Genomic DNA, 19,886 nt, shown 5'->3' with positions numbered 1-19,886 from the left:
TATATGCAGACAGAATCATTACTGAGATTTGTTATTGGAGTGGAAATTTGATTTATTTTTATTCCTGTACATAATGAATCTGCCAGTAGAGAAATGTATGTGTTGATCCCAGTGTGGAATTTTAGGTTTCTATGGAACAGTTTTAGAATAGCGCAGTGCATTTTGTAGTATTTTTAGGTTTACTTAGAATTATTATTTTTGGTTTTCATCTTAAATTTGGATGTTCTCTCTGTTGAATAACTAAGGGCTATAAAAGAATGGCACTTAAATGATTCATTTATGTTACTAGGCAACACACCCCTAATGTATGCATGTGCTGGTGGTCACGAGGAAGTGGTTTGTACTTTGCTTGTTGCTGGAGCCAATGTTGAAGACCACAATGAGAATGGACACACACCTCTCATGGAAGCTGCCAGTGCAGGCCATGTTGGTGTTGCAAAGGTAATTACATCTGCACCTGTAACGCCTGTTTTATGATTGTATCACTTGTTGGAAAGGGTGAGAGAATGTACTTTTAAGGGCAAGATTTATATTTCTGCTGATAGTATTGTATAAATGAATGAAGGCTTCTGATTCAAAGAATGCATGGTTTAATACGAGTTCTGAAAGATGGTGGTTGTTTGTTATTTTGCTCATTCACAAAGTCTTGACTTTGCCAGAAGTGCAAATAGTGAGTTAATAAAATAAGTTCAGCACTGGTTTTAGCCCACCCGAGAAATCTTAGAGTCATGTGATAGAAATGTATGACCATGCCCTTTGATCATCAGGTCGCCATATTCCTGCAGTTTAGTGCACTTATATGTTAAAGGAGACTGTGTGGCATATTTTGCATGTATGCACATTATGAAGACTAGCAATGAAAGGATTATGTCTTTGGTGAATGTGTGGCTGAAACTTCTGTAAAAGTTCTTGTTACAGATCCTGTTAGAACATGGAGCTGGAATCAACACCCATTCAAATGAGTTCAAGGAATCTGCTCTTACGTTGGCATGCTATAAGGGGCATTTAGACATGGTGCGCTTTCTTCTGGAAGCCGGAGCAGATCAGGTATTGTCAGAATACATGTAAAAGGTTTTTGTTAACAACAAACAGCAATTTCAAACATTTGTTGTTGGTGTTTGGTTTTCTGGGTTGTAACACTGTGGACTTGCAGATAGATTCCTGCAAGTCTACAGTATTACACGTTATGGTGTCTTCGCAGCCGTGAGTACTTGAATTTTTTTTTTGTTCTATACTTTACCTAACTTAGTGGTAAACAAAATGCAGCTCATGTGTACATTGTGAACTTTTTATGCAGGCTATCACATTATTTGGGAATTAGACATTGTGATAGGGGCAGAAATTTATTTTGCTGAGGAACGATATATACATGTTGGAAGGGCATTCAGAAAGTGAGGGTAATAATATTGGAGTGTTTTAGTTGTATGGTTGGTAGCACTTCCAGTGCCTGGTCATGCTGCAAGTGTGGTTAACTGGTCTGTTTTTGCAGAGTGAGCATGGCATAAAGATGACTGCTTCACTAGAGGTTAGCAGCAAGAATAAGCAACAAGCAGTCGTGCACTTTTTGGTGTCTGCAGGAATGGAAGGGGCAGCAGCCAAACCAGTATTGTAGAAGCATTCAAATAAAGATATTTATCCACAGCCACAAGCGAATCAAACGTGGGGTGTAGTTGAGCAATGATTCTTGGGAACTGTAGGGTAACTAGTATGGAAATACCTGCAAGACTGGGTTTTAATGCTGCTCATCCTTGATGCAAACCTCTAGTGTTGTAGCCATCCTTACACTGTACTCGCTTTGGCATAAATGGACTACAATTGAACCATGCTCGCAGCATGTCACAATCTGACCTTGAGCTGCAGTACGAACAGACCTCAGCAGTGTTGCCAGTTATTGTAAAAAAATATTCCAGTATTGTCCCTACATTCTAAATTCTCCTAGTACATTACGTAAGCATAATGGCATGTATTCACAAGAAAATATATTAATAGAACAACTGAAATGTTGGATCTTTCATGTTAAATTGAGTTATTGTGCAGAAGTACATTTTTTTTGTTCTGCCGTAGGAACATAAAACTGACGAGATGCACACAGCACTGATGGAAGCATCAATGGATGGCCATGTAGAAGTTGCAAGATTATTGTTGGATTCTGGAGCTCAGGTATGTTACAGTACAGATTTCTGACTTGCATATGAGCAAGTATATTATCTGTCTTCATTCTTCTTTTGTGTGTGAATATTATTGTGTAATTATGCACGCTTTTTATAAAATTTTAGTTGATTTACATTTAGATTTATGAAATTTATCCACCATGATACATTTCACTGTGTGTGACCTATGCTTAAAAGTTAGAACTTTTCTTAAAAAATTGATAATCGGGAACAAAGGAATGGATTGCGTATGAAGTGTGTAGATTCATTTTTTCTTTATTTTACAGTGAACAGTGAAACTGTGTGAGTTGTGTGTTGAAATATGTGATTGAAGTAGTAGCAGTGTCCATACCTTATTTTTTTGCGTTAGTTCATTCCTTATAGCCGTCTTATATAAAGGGACGGTAGTTCATGAGATAGTGATGTATCGTGTGTAATAGTTTACAATAATTTCTGTGCAAATAGGTTAATATGCCAACCGATAGCTTTGAATCTCCTTTAACACTGGCTGCATGTGGAGGGCACGTTGACCTGGCAATGCTGCTCATAGAGAGAGGTGCCAACATTGAAGAAGTGAATGATGAAGGCTACACACCACTAATGGAAGCTGCTAGAGAAGGTCATGAAGAAATGGTTGCTCTCTTGCTTAGTCAAGGTAATTTGCTTTATGTATCTTTTCTTTCACCTTTTGTTATTGAATTGTACTGTGATGATCAATCCCTTTATATTATATTTGGTAAATTCTGGTTTTGAAACTTAGTCTGGAGAGAATTTACTGTGGTATTGTGTTGCAGGTGCTAACATCAATGCACAGACAGAAGAAACTCAAGAAACAGCCCTTACCTTGGCCTGTTGTGGCGGATTTACTGACGTGGCTGACTTTTTAATCAAAGCAGGAGCAGACATTGAATTAGGTGCATCTACACCCCTCATGGAGGCTGCTCAGGAAGGGCACCTGGAACTTGTCAAGTGTGTATTCATATTGTTATTCAAACTGAATAAGCCAAATATCACTGTTGTTACAAATCTGCCAGTAGTCATAGTTACATATGCTGCTCTTGGATGTAAGGAGAAACTTTTATGGTAAACCACAGTTTAAAGGTCAGTCAGTCAGTCAGTCCCTTAGCTAGATGTGTTTCTGCTTGATAGCTCTTACTCATTTTTGACCTCAACACTAGATGGGGGTGAGTGGTCAGCATCATGCCTCGGCCTTGTTGTACCTCCTGAAAAGGACCCTAGTACCCATTGGATAGGAGACTGGGTGGGCACTAGAACCAGTTTGGATGCAGAGGCTAGAGGAATAATTATCTGCCCTGTCGGGGATCGAACCCTGGTTGTCCATTACATAGCCAGTCACTGTATTAACTGAGCTATGCCGGCTCATAAATACATGCATACTAAGTAATTAAAATTAAACATACATGTACAAGGTGAGACAAGTTCCCAGAATGCTCGCATATATGTGTTTTATTGAGTAGTGAGTGAGCAATAACTAAACAGCAGTGTGTTATGACGTCTTGCGTGTTGGTGAAGCAAATAAAGCAGTAGTAGCAAAGAAGTGTCAGAGTTACGAAAGTGTGTTTTCATCGTGGTAGAAAAATGAGTGATGGGTTGTTGGAGCAATGCATTAACATAAAATTTTGTGCAAAGTTAGGATGAAGTACAAGTGACATTCTGGAGGTGTTGACAGAGGCTAATGGTGCTGATGCTATGAAAAAGTCCAATGTCTTTGGCATAAAAGAGGTTCGGGATGAAAGAACTGGATGCCTGAAAACTTAACGGACAGATGAAAATGTGGAAAAATATTTAATTGAACAAGATCAAATAGTGAACCAGCATCATTATGTGGAAATATTGGCAAGGTTATGAGGATGTTTATTGGAGAATGCCTAAACTTTGACCTGATGCTTGGATCTTATATCATGTAAATGCGCCTACTCATGACATTCGGTGTCCGGGAGTTTTTGGCCCAAAAAAATTGATATTGAAATATGACCATCCATATTCGTCACATTTGGCCCTGTGCCACTTTTGGCTATTCAAAAAACTGAAGACCGATTTTAAGGCCCCCAGATTTTCAGACATTCAGGGACGTAATTATGATCCTGAAGAGCTTTCCAGAAGAGGAGTTCCAGAAATGTTTTGAGCACTGGAAACACTGACACAAAGTGTTTTGGTGCTCAAGGAGACTACTTCGAAGGTGGCAGCAGCCATTATTATGTAAGTAATTAAATACAGCTTCTACAGGGGCATTCTGGGAACTTAAATATCACACCTCATACACGAATGTTGTGTTAAACACTCTTTGATTTATATACAAATATAAATGTATTCCAGTAAAGGGTTAGAAAGTGAGAGATGTCTCTTGGATGCAAAACATGTTCATACTTTACGTATTACTCATTGCTGAAGTTTTGTTAAGTCTTTCAACTGTTTGGCTTACACTGATTTGAGTGGAGATTTGAAAGTATTGTTTTATGTTTGTATTTAGGTATTTGCTTGAAGCTTCTGCAGATGTCCATGCCCAGACCCAAACTGGAGACACAGCTCTGACTTACGCTTGTGAGAATGGTCATACAGATGTGGCAGACCTCCTGCTGCAGTATGGAGCTGACTTGGTAATATATTTCGCATTTAATTCCAGAATGGATGAATCTTACCTGTAGCCATATAGCACTTTAAAATTTGTTGTTACCTGCAGTGATATCACACTACTTGCTTTAAAGATTCAGCTTTCTGAAAAAGTTCTTGTGTTTATTTGGACTACCAACTGAAATCAATTAATATACTACAGTGAAATGTCAAAGTGTTGATTGTTATAGGATATACATTGTGTGACTGAAGATGTAATGATCATTAAATACCACAGTATCATTTATCTGTACATCCTGAAGATGTCTTACATTGGTATTGAATGTTAACAGGAGCATGAATCAGAAGGAGGTCGCACTCCGTTAATGAAAGCCTGTCGAGCCGGTCACCTGTGCACAGTACAGTTTCTGATTTCTAAGCGAGCAGATGTCAACAGGCAAACAACCAATAATGACCACACTCCACTTTCCTTGGCATGTGCTGGCGGTCACTTAGCTGTGGTGGAACTTCTGTTAGCCCAGTCAGCTGATCCTTTCCACAAGCTAAAGGTAAGTGAGGCTTTTGACAGCTGAATATTTCAAAATATATATTCATATATACTGCATACAGTCAGTTTACTGCTTGCAGATGTTGGGAATTCAAGGTAACTGGGTGTAGGGAATAGATTCACTTATTGTTATGTCTGTTGCAAGAATATTCAGTACATGTTCAATTCTCCAACCATCCTTCTTTACGGATGGTATTATTTATTATATAGATTTAGTTGACTGATTAGTCGTCCAGTGGTTAAGTTTAACTCTTACTGCCACATTTGTGTGCATTCTGTACTTTTCATCTGAGGACAGAAACAGATCTAATTTCAGAAATGTGTTCTTTTAAGAATATTAGGCTGTGGACAGAGGCAGAACTCCTGTAAAATAAATAATTTTTGATCTTATAATTATCCTTGCTTGTACAAAATTAAGAAAAAAGCAGAGTATTAAACAGAGGATGGCAGTATAACTTGAGCAATAAATATATTTTGTTTTCAGCAAATATTTTCAGTAAGACTAGTATTATCAGCTCTGACAAATTCAGTGTGCATGGTCTTGCCACACATGGTATCGATATATTAACATCAAGCAAGTTTTATCGACAAATTGAAGAAGAGGTACACAGTATAGTAAATGCAAGATTTGTTTGTGCAGGACAATTCAACAATGCTGATCGAGGCAGCTAAGGGTGGACATACGAGTGTAGTGCAGCTTCTCCTGGACTACCCTCATTCAATCATGATGACTACTCCTCACCCTCACAATACGACAGTGGCAGCAGGAGTGAGTGGTGCCCAGACCCAGACTGTAACTGGAGCTGTGTCAAGCACAGGAGGGCTCCATGAAGTACCTGAGGCAGTCAGGGTGGTTTCTCAGGATGATCTTCAGGTTAATGCCAACCAGACCATGGTAGCGGCCAAATCTGCTGGTAGCCAAGCAGGTGGGCTTTTGAAAGAATGTTAACTCTTAACCATGTACGGTACTCTATGGCTTCACAGCCTAGAAGACCACATTTTTATTGCTGTGCAGACCGTGAGTTTAATTTAGTTTAGAATGTTTATTCATAAAAAAGTGTGTAAGTTTAATGTTGACAGGTATGTGACATACAGTAGTAATCAGGGGAAACTAGAAATGCTATTTGGTGGCAAAGGAAAAGACTGCTCATAAGACCTAGACATGCAAGGTGATTGAAGAGTTGCACAACCTATATTAAAGTATTTATTCATGGTTGCAATTTGGTACAATTTGATTGGATTAGTAAACACACAATATCTCTGTGACACTGAAGAAACTCTTCACCATGTTACGTCAAACATGAGGAAAGGAGTGAGTTTATATATATAGCTGTACATGCACATTTATGACACTTGATATAACACTGGTTTTTGTTATTGTATTTCAGTATAATTCATCTTTTGACAAATAGAACATATGTTAGGAATGGGTTGTGTGACTTTTCAGTTACCCTATAGCTGAGAAGATGATATTAAAAATGAATTAAAAATTAGATTTTGAAGGTATGGTTTGGGACAGGATATACTCCAGTGTTGGTTTTTCATGACTACTGTGACAAATCTGTTGTGTCTTTAAGAGGGAGTGCTTTGACCATGTGCATAATAACCAATAGATTAAGGACTTGGTTAATAAAAAGAGGAAAAGATAAAATTCTGAATGATGAGCCTCTTGAAAGAAGCAACTTGGAAGATCATATCATAGATGATTGGATGTTATAGGAATATGTATATGCATAGTTTTTCTTGAAATTTAGGTTAGCGAGGATAATGTTCTGTATCTGTGGTGTTGGATATTTTAAATTTAATTTTAGTGCCAGATCCAATATGTGCTGAGGCTATGATTGCTATCTGCACTGTTTTAGGCTATATTAAGCGTCTGTCATGATTGCCATGTTACAGTATGTGAGAGATTGAGGCAAGACTGAAAATATAGCATGCGTGCAGTGGCTTATGCTACCATATTTTTCAGAAACATTACCTAAATGCATGCCTCAGTTGTCAAAATTCCTCTAAACTGTTAGGTTGCATTTGAATGGGTGGTTATGAAAATATTTCATATTAGTTTCTTCATTGTCAGGAACAGGAGATTCTGAAGCTGCAGGACCATCAGAGATAAGAAAGCATTGTATCCACAGTAAAGAACAAAATGATATTAATGGCTTCATACAGAGATATCTAGAAGAGTGTGAGGAGGGTAGATTGTTACCTCCATTTACTGCCTCTATTAAAAGGGCTTGTTTATTTACTGGTGTGACTAGAAGAATGATTCAGATAATTAAAATGGAGCAGGCAAATCAGCCAGAAGGTATGTTAGATTCACCCCTAGAAAGTGAAGTCCAAAAAAGAAGAAAGCTGAGGTCAACATCTCTAAGGAAAAAGTTGTTATTTGTAAGAAATTGCATGTTGCATTAAAATAAAGAATAGTTTTCATGTCAGTAGACATCCTTATTTGGGTTTTGTATGACATAGGTTTTACTTGGAAGTGTTCTGTGGGCAAGAGGTAGGTGCTTGTTGAAAGACAAGATATCATTGACTGAGGGTATCGATAATTAAGATATATGGGGCACTTTACATTTTTTAACACGATTCCTTGGAAAATATACCGAAAGCTATGATGCTAGTAAATAGAACAGTTTCAAGAGTTTATTGGAATTTTTAGTTCAGACATTTATCTAAGACAAATTGACAGAACTTGAAGCAGCAATTTTTTTCAAATCAGCCTTTAAAATGGTACCTGCAGCCTTGTGGTAGGAGTATTTTGGGATTTTATATGCAACATGGCAGTTCTGGCAGATAGTATTTAGTCAGTATGTAACATGTATTTGAATGTGTCTGTATCGTATGTGTTTGCCAACTGTCATATTCCATCATAAACAGAATTGTAGTAGAAGCAGTCAATTTATTTACCCACACCCTTTACCTTATTCAAGTGACATGACATAATTTACAAATAACAAATATTAACTTTGAGCCATGTTGCTGTTCCTCCTAACCTTCTTTAGCAGACTATCCTTAATGTTTAGCTAGAAATCACATTTCTGTTTCTGAGCTGTGGTATTGGCCAGCTTGGTATCACTTTATTCTTAATGTCCTGATGCTGGGACTAGATTGACTGCTCATAATTGAATAGCTCTTGCATGGCTGCCTCTCTATTTTTATTCTGTTGTTTTCAGAAGAACTGTGATGAGCCAAGGAATGTCAAGTTGTAATTATATTCTTTTCATGATAAAATGCAGACAGCAGTTGTCTAGAAATGTAATATAGACAGTATTAATGCAAATTTTCTGTGTGGCCCTTGAATTAGAACTCATGAGCTTGGGTTTATTATATTTTTTCGTAACGGTGCTGGGGAGACCTAGGCGTAGATGGGAGGATGTCAGGCAGGATCTATGGGAGATTGGAGTTGAAGGAGACTGGATTGTGTTGGCCCAGGGTCCGGTGGAGGGATTTGGTTAATTCGGTGATGAACCTTCGGGTTCGGTAAACCATCTAGTTAGTTAATATCTGGCCTTGATTTTGCATAGGTCGACTAGTAGAACATCTAGTGCAGCAAAAGCAGAAGTCTGTTCTTCGTAAAAGTCGATCCTCATCTGTGATGAACGAGAACAACTTAACCTCTCCCGAAGTCCAACAAGTATGTATTTGATGTGGCTACAAATTTTTATACCAACTTTAAGTGCCATTATTTACTTTTGTCAGAAGAATAATTAAGTATTTTATAGTTTATTGCTTTCTTGTTGGCATGGCACATGTTCTCTGGGATTGGAAGGAACAGAAGGCTTACATGAGTGAAGGATGGCTGCAGGTTTACAAAATAAGAATAAAACGTGTAATCCGTATGGAAATGCACAGAATTTCCGCATGTGTCATTTGCAAATTTTGAATTTTAAATTTTCCTACCTCTGAAAAATATGTTTGTTAAAAATGTTGGCAGTATTAAGTAACCTATCCTAGTCTAACCTACACTGATTTATCCTAGCCCAGTTTTATAGAACCTGATCTAACCTAGCATAACTAATTTTAGGAAGTTGAAATGTATGATTTTGGAGTATGCTGCAGTGGCATAATGTTCATGCCAAATTCAATGTAAATTGTCTATGATTCTGGAGTTGACGTGCTAAGAATACAAAAATAGCTAGAAACAATGGGTTAAAAATGTTGTTTCAAGCTAGGAAACGCTGTTGGGTTGGTTTTACCATGTGCAGTGATAATACTCTTAAAATTATGTTTGGGAGGTACCTAGGTTACCAGCTTTATTGACTAATATTTTTCAGGCTAGTGGTGCGATATCACAATTAGATAAGGTCATTGCAGCCTCAGTAACATGAAGTGCTATATAACCTCTGAAATAAAACATCATCAAGTGACCAAAAAACAGTCTCGGCTCATATCCACATTCTTTTGCTGAAGACTGTGCCTAGTGACAAGGTTTGGTAGTAGTGGAGCTGACCATTGATTGGCCAGTTGGTTCATTAGTCTGCTGCCCATTCCATTCATTGCAGAGTCAGTTCCTATCTTTATACTATGTTGTTCGCTTTATACTGTACTCATAGCATAAGCCATTTTTGTGACTCCAAGTACGAGGGTCGCTCATTAAGTAATACCCCACATTTTTTTCCTCAGAATATATTTATTCAAGATGGCTGAAATTTAGTGACAATATAAATCAATGTTTCCTTTACACATACTATTTTTTCACTTAGTCCCCATCAACTTGTACGGTTTTACGCCAGTGTGGAACAAGAGCATGCATGCCTTGCCGGTACCAGCTCTTGTCCTGTGCACGTAGCCATGTCCTCACTGCTTGAATCACGCTCTCGTCATCTTCAAACCTTGTTCCGCGGATAGCATCTTTAAGTGGCCCAAAGAGATGGAAGTCGGAGGGTGGATGGGGCAGCACCATCCAACCCAATTTGGTGATTTCTTCCCGGGTTCTCGGACTTGTGTGAGGGCGTGCATTGTCGTGCAGGAGCAAAATTTCTGCTGGATGCTTGTGAGGCCGAACTCGTCGGAAACGCTTCTTGAGGGTTTCAGGGTCCTGATGTACGCGTTTGAATTGATGGTCGCACCTCTTGGCATCACATCCACAAGAATGAACCCATCACTGTCCCAAAAGACAGTCATCATGACTTTTCCGGCGGAGGGAGTTGTCTTGAATTTCTTCTTTCTCGGTGATTGAGGATGATGCCACTCCATTGACTGCCTTTTTGTCTCCTTCTCAAAGTGGTGTATCCAGGTTTCGTCACCTGTAATGATCCCTCAGCATCACAACACTCCAACAATTCAGAAGAAATCGTTTTCCTTTGAATCCTGTGGTCTGCTGTGAGACTTCGTGGAACCCATCTTGTGAACACCTTCGAATATCCGAGAGCCCGGATAATTGTAATCACACTTCCATTGCTGACTGAAAGCTGTTGGGCCAATTGTCGAGTTGTGACGCGCCGATCCTCACGAATAATGGCATCCGCGCGGTTCAACATGTCTGGAGTGGTGGCTGTGGCAGGACGTCCAGAGCGCGGCAGATCACGGAGCTCGGTTTCTTCACTTCCTGAAGCTTTAACTCTCTTAGCCCAGCGACCAACGGTGCTCCTATCGACTGCACAGCTTCCATACACACAAACGTTTATGAATGTTCACCACAGTTTCTTTTTCAGCAAAAACGAATTCAATTACACCTCGTTGCTTGTAACGAGAGTCGTTCACAGACGCCATTTTAACAGTTCACTACAGCTCCGCCATTAGTTGGAATCATTTGAAACTCCGTACATGAACGCGAGAAACATCAAATCTCAAGCATGTAAAAGTACACTTTTCTATCTTCATTATTGGCTGAGAAAAAAAATGTGGGGCATTATTTAATGAGCGACCCTCGTATTTGCCCACCATTGTGGTATGTTCTACATTTACCTTGCTTTACTCTTTATAATTGGTTGTATTGTCCGATATCACCGTGTCTTTTTAATTACTGCCTTTAAATTAATGGGCATTCCTTATAAGTAAAGTTTTGATTGACAAGTAACATCCATTTCTGAAAATGAAAAAGTAGTATTATATTTCCTAAATGCTCCTTTTTTATTATGGATCATTTTGCCACTCATTTGTTCTCTATTCAGTGTCATTTTCTGTTTCATAATGAACTGAATTTAAAATTCAGCAGTTATAAGATAGCAGAAAATATCACACTGCCATAGTTGTATAGATCTTGGAGATTCTGTTGTGTGATTCTGTCCAGGTTCGAAACCAGCCTCTTGGAGACAGTGTAGCTAGTCTAATACCTGTTAGTCTCGTAGCCAAGGATGATAGCAATATTCTTGACAAGGGCAGTACTACAGATATGGACAAGGTGAGGAAGCAGCAGTGTGCAGAAAATACTATCATTCAGAAGCAGGCAATCCTAGAAGAACTGCAGGTAAATACATTATTATTTTCTTGACTAAAGGATGCTGGTTGGAAATGAACTATTTATGACCATAAAATGTTCTGACATATGTCTTGTCAGTCCTGTTTTACTGCACCAAACTTTGCACTATAGAAGTTGGCACTACTGCTTTAGGTTTGGGGGGCCCTGGTTTCAAATCAGATGTACTGATTGAGATTTTATTTTTTTTATTGTTTTATTTAAGTTATAGCTTTCCTTAAACAGTTGCTTGGATTCTGTATTATTGGATAATAGCTCATTGAAAATATAGCGAGGACAATTATCATCACTGTCAGTTATTAGTATTGTGTATACAGTAAAGGTACTGTTAACTTGTCCTCTGTGTTTCTCTGCAAATTTCAGATCTCCATAACACAAATTGTATTAAAGTCCTTCTGATTAAGCTCAGTTGATCAGTCGTTTTGTGTGCAGTGACCACTTAAGTTGTTTCAGTATGGTGACAAATGATGCTGTAAGTTGACTGAATATGGCCACTTATTTGGCAGTGGGTATCAGTTATTGGTTGTTAACATGGAGTATACTTATCTGAAAAGTAGCAAAATGAAATGAATGTAACCAGTGGTTTAAACATGTACTTCTGTATATCACTTGAAAATAGTCAGTTTTGAAGCTATCTTTCCAGTATTTGTTTAAAAACATGACCATCAAATGTATGTTATTCCAAGGTTGTAATGTAGAAGATTCTTTTCAGTGGGAAATAACACATCTGATAGGCATAATGATGGGACTTCAAAAACCAACTTCATATATAAAAAAAGCTTCTTACCTGTAATATGCTGTAGTTTGAGATAGTGTGCAGTATTGTAGATGTTGTTATTTGTGGAAAAGATGCAACCATTTACTAGATGTTCATTTCAGTAACTCAGTAGGATGATTCACCTTACACTTGTCATTCTGACTCCTTCTGTCTATTGCAGAGGGTAGAGCGTGAGCTGCAGGAGAAAGGACCAAGTCAGTTGCTCCTTAGTTCTCCACTGCCAGAGGGCAGCACTTCGGCACAGTTTGCATCACTGGGCATGGCTGCTGTTCCAGGGGTATCAGTTTCAACTGCCACGCTTGTTCCGGGAGTGCAGCCATTGGGTTTGAACATTGATCTAGCATCCCAGTCCATAGCTACACAAGGTAAGAAATGTTTTAATTTTTTCACTGCCACCAATTAGTTTAATACTTGTTTCATGGAGACGTCTTTCAGAAGCTGTCAGTCAGTCATTTGTTTAACAGTTCAGTGCTTGTAATATTAGTTGCCTGTAGCCATGTTGCATACAACTTGTTATTTATGTCTTGTTTCTATTTATACAGGTATTTTATTTGTTTGTATGCGTGAATTATATATCAATACACTGCACAGTATGCAAGGTTTTAAGACTACTGAATTAATGTTTGTAATTTTCTGCAGGCGTTTAATATTTGGTAGTGAATTGAATTTTTGTTCTCTTACTACAAATCAGTTGTGGTAAAACAAGTATTGGAAATACCTATCATTCCTTTCTTCACATGATGTGTGTTGTGAAGATAGACATTGTGCAGAACTAATTCAATTATGATTTAGTAGATAATATAATAGGCCTCATAGATTTGTTTTTGTAACGAGTTTAGAGCCCATAAAAAATGCAAAGTGCTTGACAAGTGTCGTATGTTACAATATGTGCCATATGTAAGATGAAAGCACTATGTGTACTATCTGCTTTAAAAATTAGTAACTCTGGATTTTGTATTTGTGGGTTTCATATAATTCTCAGAATTAACAATGATATCTTTAAACAGTGTTAACTAGTTGATCTTTGTAATGGATAAGTGTTGTATTTTTCTTGAGGTATGGACTGAATTCTTTAATTATTTAGATGAACTTTGGCTTAAAGGGTTAATGACCTTACTTCATAATTGATCTAAGGCAGTGTCATTAGAATATAACATACATTAATTATGTCCTAACTTTATCGATGCGAGAGTGAGAGTTATTTTGTCCTAGATTGATGACTTCAGTTCTTACTATTTTGACAGGGATGGTTTGTGGTTCTGCCATCTCAGGACCATTGTTCCATCCGGGACCGAACACCACCATTTCGGTCCATAATGCTTTCTACACTGGGAAGATCCAACAGTCACAGCCACCTCTGCAAACTTCTGCAGCCAGCAGTGCCTGCATGCAGCAGCAGGCTTTGACAGTGAGTGGAGAAGTGAGCAGTGGTGGAAGCTTTGTGTCTGTTGCCTCGGGTGTGTACTCCTCACCCCCACACTTAACCCAGGTCCAACAGCAGCAGCAGCCAGTTTCACCCTCACAGCCTATCACTGCGAGTTCTGATGTTTTGCAGGTTTGTAAACCACTTTATAGTTGTTAAAAGTGGAATCCATATTTAATGTTCATCAAGGTGACAATCACTCTGTGTCTCATGACTTGGAGGCTGACTGAAGTTAAAAAAGAATTTCTGTGTTCCATACCTGTATGTGAGAGAAAAAGAGAGACAATTATGTCTAGGTGACGATTAGTATGAACATAGTAGTTTAAGGCAGCCTTTTAATGGCTATTGTCTGTACAGTTTGATAATTAAATAACCAACTCCAAAATTTTAATATTATACATATATTGCACGGGAACTGATTCTGGTTCAGGGACTGTGCTGATTGAAGTTTTTGCCATTATTAACCCTTTAAACCAATTGGTAACTACAGTGCATTCATGTTATATTCAATACTACATAGTCTCATTAGTTGATACACTGTTACAAAATAAGCATTTAACTCACAGCCCTGTATTCATAAATTAACTATTTTATTATGAAATTTTTTATTCCTGTGAAGCCCAGATTGAAAATTATTTATTATGTTAAGAACTGAAAATGACATTTCCTTTCAGGCAACTGCTATTAGTGATCGGCCAAAAGCCAAACCTACAAAGACTCAAGGGAAGAACAGTCGTAAGGCCTACCAACCTGTGCAGCAGCAACAACAACATAGTCAACATTTTCACCCTTTCCCTTACAGTCATGAACTTCCACAACAGGTATTTACAAAATTATTATATTTACAGCACTTTTACCTGTGCTTAATTCCTTTTTATTCTTGCTAGTGCTACAACTCCTTTCAGGGATTGATCTCCTCAACAGTGCCTTTTCAGTGCCTTCTGCCTGCTTGTATATTTATTTATTTCAATTGTGCTGCTGTTTCTATGTTAAATTATTGTTTTTTTTATTTCTTTTTGCTTACTTCCTTAATTTCTGTCCTGTCTTGAGTTAAATAGGTGAGGTACTTGATTTGAAATTATCTTCACATTTAAGATTGTGCGGCATAAACTTTTTTGATGTCTAATTGGTCTTCCATATTTTGAGGCTTGAAAGCAATTATGTCCTTTTCTCTGTTACAATGAAATTCTTTTATTCTGCAGTGGTTACATTTCAGCAGCACACAGCAAGATCATTCTTCTTGGATACAAAATAAATCAACAAATTTCAGAAGAACTCAAAATTTAGTCCTTTGAACAAAAACTTTTAATGTATAAAATGAATTTATTTCAACAGATTGATCTTATTGAACATCTTAGGTGTCCTAAAAATAATGAATGTTTTGTGAATGTATTATTATTTAGAGATCTGCGTAAAAGACTAGATGACTTGAACTTTGAGGCTGAATGCGTCTGGATGTGGTGATGTGACCTTTTAATGTACTGTTTATATGTGTGTTCCTATGTCTGTGTATACTTGCATTTTTACTGATATGCACTGTATCTGATCATATTTCCACAGATCTTACAACAACAACAACAACAACAGCCGCCTCCACCGCCGCCGCCACCTCCCCCACCACCACCTCCACCACCACCAATGCAATCAGCGCAGCAGACGTTGGACCAAGAAGATCATCTCCAGCAACAGCAGCTGGTGTCTCAGCATCAGCAGTCCCTGTGCAAGAGCAGCCTGCAGAGTGCAGCCATGATGACTCGGTCCCAGTTGGTGGCTCACTTGCAACAGCTGGATCCTAACATTTCCCCAGCCACTCAACAGCTTACCCAAGTGTTGCAGCAGAAACATCAGCAGCTGAGGTCTCTTCAGCAGCAGGTAATCACTGATTATACTGTGATACTTAATAAAATTGGAAAGAATCAGGATCTGTGAATGATTGCTTCAAACTTATATACTTCTCTGCTAAAAGAAGATTGTGTGGATGTAAGATTCTTTTAAGAAATGGGCTGAGTGAGGTATACAGTCTTTAACTAGACGTTTTGGTAGATGTGAGATAAAACCTCTAACAAGGAGATTTCTTAATGTGAGATAAAATTGCAGTATTAATCACATTTACATGCTGGTCTTCCAGGTGGCTGTTTCCATGTGGTTATGCAATAAAAATTTTGTTGCCATTTCTATTTTCCTTTTTCTTGCCACATGTACAATGAATCTCCGTTCATGTGATTTAATTCCCTAAGCAATATTTGGTAAGTAACATGTAATATGCCCCCTTCTTATATTGCTAATGGCCAGTGGTTATCTAGACCAGTGGTATTCAACCTGGGGTACGCCTACCCCAGGGGGCATGCGAAGACACCTTAGGGGGTATGTGAAATTTAAAAAAAACATATATTATTTTATGATAAACACTGAATAATCAGTAATGTAATTTATTTAATTTATTTTAGATGTAGATTATATACTATGTATAACTTGAATTATACACCAACAACTTTGAGGGTACAAAGTTGAAGAGAAATTATATCTGGGGGTACGCGAACAAAAAAGGTTGAATACCACTGATCTAGACTGTGAGAGCACTGAAGTATCTGGCTATTAACAGCACACTTTGGTTGTATAGCATGTTCTGTTTCACACCGTGTATCAATTTACCACGTTTGAGATAAGTACAGTTTTCACCATTTGCAAATAAAGTCACAAATTTAGGAGAACAGTTTTGAAGCAGTACACTGTTTAAGTGTATTTGCAATTTGAAAATAAATACTCTTATTTTAGTCCATTATTGCCTGCTATCAGCACTCACTTCCTTGTTGTATTGGCTAAAATTGTATAAAAGGTAGTGCAACAGGGCAGCTGAGGGCAGTCGGTGGAAGAGCGTGATTTAATTAATGTACAAGTACACTGACTACTTCTGTTGCACTACTGCCACATCTCCACTTTCTGGGCAGATGGCAAGCAGCAGTCAGTGAAGCCAGTCAGAGCTTTTTAAAATAACTAATACATTGAATTTGATGTTGGTGTTTTCCACATCATGAAGTATGTATGAAGTTTTGTTAAATTTAGTTACAATTGCCATTGCTTACCATGTCAGTGATATAACAAAATTCTTGTGTACTGGAACAGTATGAAGCCATTAACACATTCAGGATCAGTGGTTGCTCATGGTGTCGTAGAAGCATTTAAGTGCCTGATGCTGGATGTACTGAAAGTGAAAAGTTGAATTTTGAACATTTTTATTTTATTCTTAATAACTCCTTTTAAATATTGCTTCTGTCCCCAGATTCCTTCTGGTAATGTGGAGCATGCAGATCTAGTTGGACTACTTTCAGAGCAGCAACAACGCTCTCCAGTATTTTCTATTGGTGCAGAGGATGTTTTGGCTGATGCAGAAAAGCCTGTCAAGACAGAAGATGCAAGCAGAATTGATTTAGACGAAGCAATGGATGAAGTAGCACAAACATTTAGTGGGTTTGATATTGAGGGTATGACACTGGCTGACAGAGAGGAGATTAAACTGCAGATGCAGCAGCCATCTGTTCAGCAGTTCACTGGAAGTCAGGCTGTACTGGAGGAGGCAATTTCAGTAATGGTAGCGTCACAGGCCCCCGTCCAAGTTGGAACCACTCAGACAGATGCACGAGTTGAGTACTTCCCTGTTCCATCAAGTGGTTCTCAGATTCCAGCTTTACAGGTGATTACTCAGTTTAATAATGCCTTGTTTTTAAGAGAGTGAAAAGTGAAGCTTTGTCCATTTGTTTATTTGTTATAGTTGGGGAACTGCTGAATGAATTCTTATGAAATTTGATATTGGGGAGTTTTACTAAAATTTGTTTTTTGTTCATGTGTTTAACAAGTTTAATACATTGACGTAGCTTAAAGAAAAGTCTAAGTGTGTACCACTCCTTCCTCCGCAGTTACAACAAATTTCTCTTTTCATGTGGAGTATTTCCATCCATTCGGAACTATTGAACTGTATTTGTCTTTCGATCGATTCCTGTATCAAAGGTTCTGTATTTCACTGTTTTTTCTCCAACTAAATATTCTTAACTTATGTTTATCTTAAGGCAAGAGGTGAGACCACTTGGAAGATGTAGATGCAGATGGGAGGATAATATAACACCCCATGAACTATTTATTTTGTATCTTTGCAGTTCATTATTCGTGATGATCCAGTACTGCAAAACCAGTGTAGTTAAGAATGCATAGTCATATTATCCAAAATTTATATATGTATTTATTGTGTCACGTCTGCACTTCTAATAAATTGTATTTAAATATACGTTTTACTATGTAGCTTGCATGTTTTGTGATATACTTGAACTGTATTCAAAATTTAATATATTTGAAGTTTTGCCATTCATTGTAGTGTCTTATGGCTAAAATTTATTGATTGGCTTAGTGTAATTTGTGGCTTCCTTTTTATATTTGACCCCGAAGAAGGGGGCAGCAAATTTTTCTGAACGATCTGTAATAGTCGGTATTTAAGACACAATGCACTACCCAGGAGAATACTGCAGTGCATTGAAGAATCAAATCAAGGACAGTGAATTTGAACATTTAAACTAAGGAGGAAACTGAACACAAAGATTGTTGGGGTGGTTACAAGAGAATTTAATACTAAATTTCAGAAAGCCATTTCTATTAATAGGAAATGAGGATTTATAGAGGCCAGTGTTTGGCTCTTGCTTTAGGATCCTGCATCTTGTGTGAATCCACCAAGAATAATGCAGAAATTCTCCTTCAGGCCAAGAACAAAATTATTCTGTTACCACAGCATTAGGTAGATTATATCATATGCGAATGTTGACAGGTTCAGCATGGATCCAGCCTTCATCTGCAGTATCCACAGTACCACTTATCTCCTGGTCTCCAAGTTACTGGAGGAGGGTCTCTTGAAGTTGCTGGTGGGATTCAGATCACCAATGGTGGTGGAACGCCCCTTCAGACAACTCAGATTCTTAATCCACAGCTGCAGTCTGTTCCAGGGACAGCTTTCCCATCTCAACTGTTACTGCAGACACCCCGGCTTGGTGAGTAGGCTTGTTTTTATGTGTTGTTTGAGTTCTGAATGTGATTGCCACAGTGTGTGAATTATGTACATTTGCAGTGCTGTTCTTTAGGTTTGAATATGGTGTTCTCTCTTGTAAGAAAAAAGAAAGATTGGAGTACAAGTGACAAAATCCTTGATGTCTCAAAATGGATTTTAAAATCATTATTGCTGACAAGACTTCATGACTTCAACTTTGTACATGAAATTTTTGCCAGATCAATGTTGAAGGGGAGTGAGGTGTGAATCATAAGGATGACAAAACTAGTATCAGCTGAAATACAATTCATGAGACATTTTACCAGTACTGGGTAGTATACAAAACTATTCAAGAACTATTGATGAATATGTTGAGAAGAGTTTTGATATATAATTTACTAAAACAGTGGGAAGGAAATGCATAGGAGGACTAACTAACTAACTAGATGGCTTACCAAACCTGAAGGCTCATCACTGAACTAACCAAAGCCCTCCACCGGACCCTTTCCTGGGCCAACAAAATCCAGTCTCTTTCAACTCCTATCTCCCATAGGTCCCGCCTGACATTATCCTCCCATCTACGTCTAGGTCTCCCCAGCGGTCTCTTCCCCTCAGGCTTCCCAACCAATACCCGGTGCACACCTCTTGCCCCATCCATGCGAGCCACATGCCCCGCCCATCTCATTCTTCTCAACTTAATTACCCTGACAATATTGGGGGAGGAGTACAGATTTTTAAGCTGATCATTATGCAGTTTTCTCCATGCCTGATCGTCTTCACTCCTAGGCCCAAATATCCTCCTCAACACCCTATTCTCAAACACCTGCAATCTTTGTTCCTCCCCCTGAGTGAGAGACCATGTTTCACACCCAAACAAAACAACAGGCAAAATTATTGTTTTGTATACTTCAATTTTCAGGTTCTTAGAAATCAGACGGGAAGACAAAATATT

General features: G+C 38.2%; 1 protein-coding gene across 15 annotated transcripts in view; it reads left to right on the top strand.

Moving 5' to 3' along the window:
* The window catches only part of LOC110840591 (multiple ankyrin repeats single KH domain), a 70,620-nt gene that overhangs the window by 19,275 nt on the left and 31,459 nt on the right, over window positions 1–19,886 (top strand). For 12 of the 15 annotated variants that reach the window (XM_087347690.1, XM_087347688.1, XM_087347681.1 and 9 more), the window contains 16 exons: window positions 290–441; window positions 907–1,047; window positions 2,065–2,160; window positions 2,616–2,805; window positions 2,945–3,119; window positions 4,642–4,768; window positions 5,075–5,290; window positions 5,930–6,215; window positions 8,814–8,923; window positions 11,522–11,698; window positions 12,646–12,850; window positions 13,730–14,040; window positions 14,583–14,729; window positions 15,469–15,780; window positions 17,189–17,599; window positions 18,719–18,938. In XM_087347690.1, coding sequence (XP_087203816.1) covers window positions 290–441; window positions 907–1,047; window positions 2,065–2,160; window positions 2,616–2,805; window positions 2,945–3,119; window positions 4,642–4,768; window positions 5,075–5,290; window positions 5,930–6,215; window positions 8,814–8,923; window positions 11,522–11,698; window positions 12,646–12,850; window positions 13,730–14,040; window positions 14,583–14,729; window positions 15,469–15,780; window positions 17,189–17,599; window positions 18,719–18,938 — 3,276 coding nt within the window. The remainder of the gene's footprint in view (window positions 1–289; window positions 442–906; window positions 1,048–2,064; window positions 2,161–2,615; window positions 2,806–2,944; window positions 3,120–4,641; window positions 4,769–5,074; window positions 5,291–5,929; window positions 6,216–8,813; window positions 8,924–11,521; window positions 11,699–12,645; window positions 12,851–13,729; window positions 14,041–14,582; window positions 14,730–15,468; window positions 15,781–17,188; window positions 17,600–18,718; window positions 18,939–19,886) is intronic. The other 3 variants (XM_022085730.2, XM_087347693.1, XM_087347680.1) reach the window with 1 other exon arrangement.

This window comes from Zootermopsis nevadensis, unplaced genomic scaffold (genome assembly GCF_977971745.1).
Source record: "Zootermopsis nevadensis isolate Lab colony 2312 unplaced genomic scaffold, Znev_1.0 Znev_ptg000012l, whole genome shotgun sequence".
In the NCBI taxonomy this organism is placed as follows: domain Eukaryota; kingdom Metazoa; phylum Arthropoda; class Insecta; order Blattodea; family Termopsidae; genus Zootermopsis; species Zootermopsis nevadensis.
Note: the sequence above shows the minus strand (reverse complement) of the source record. Positions and strands in the feature narration are given on the sequence as shown.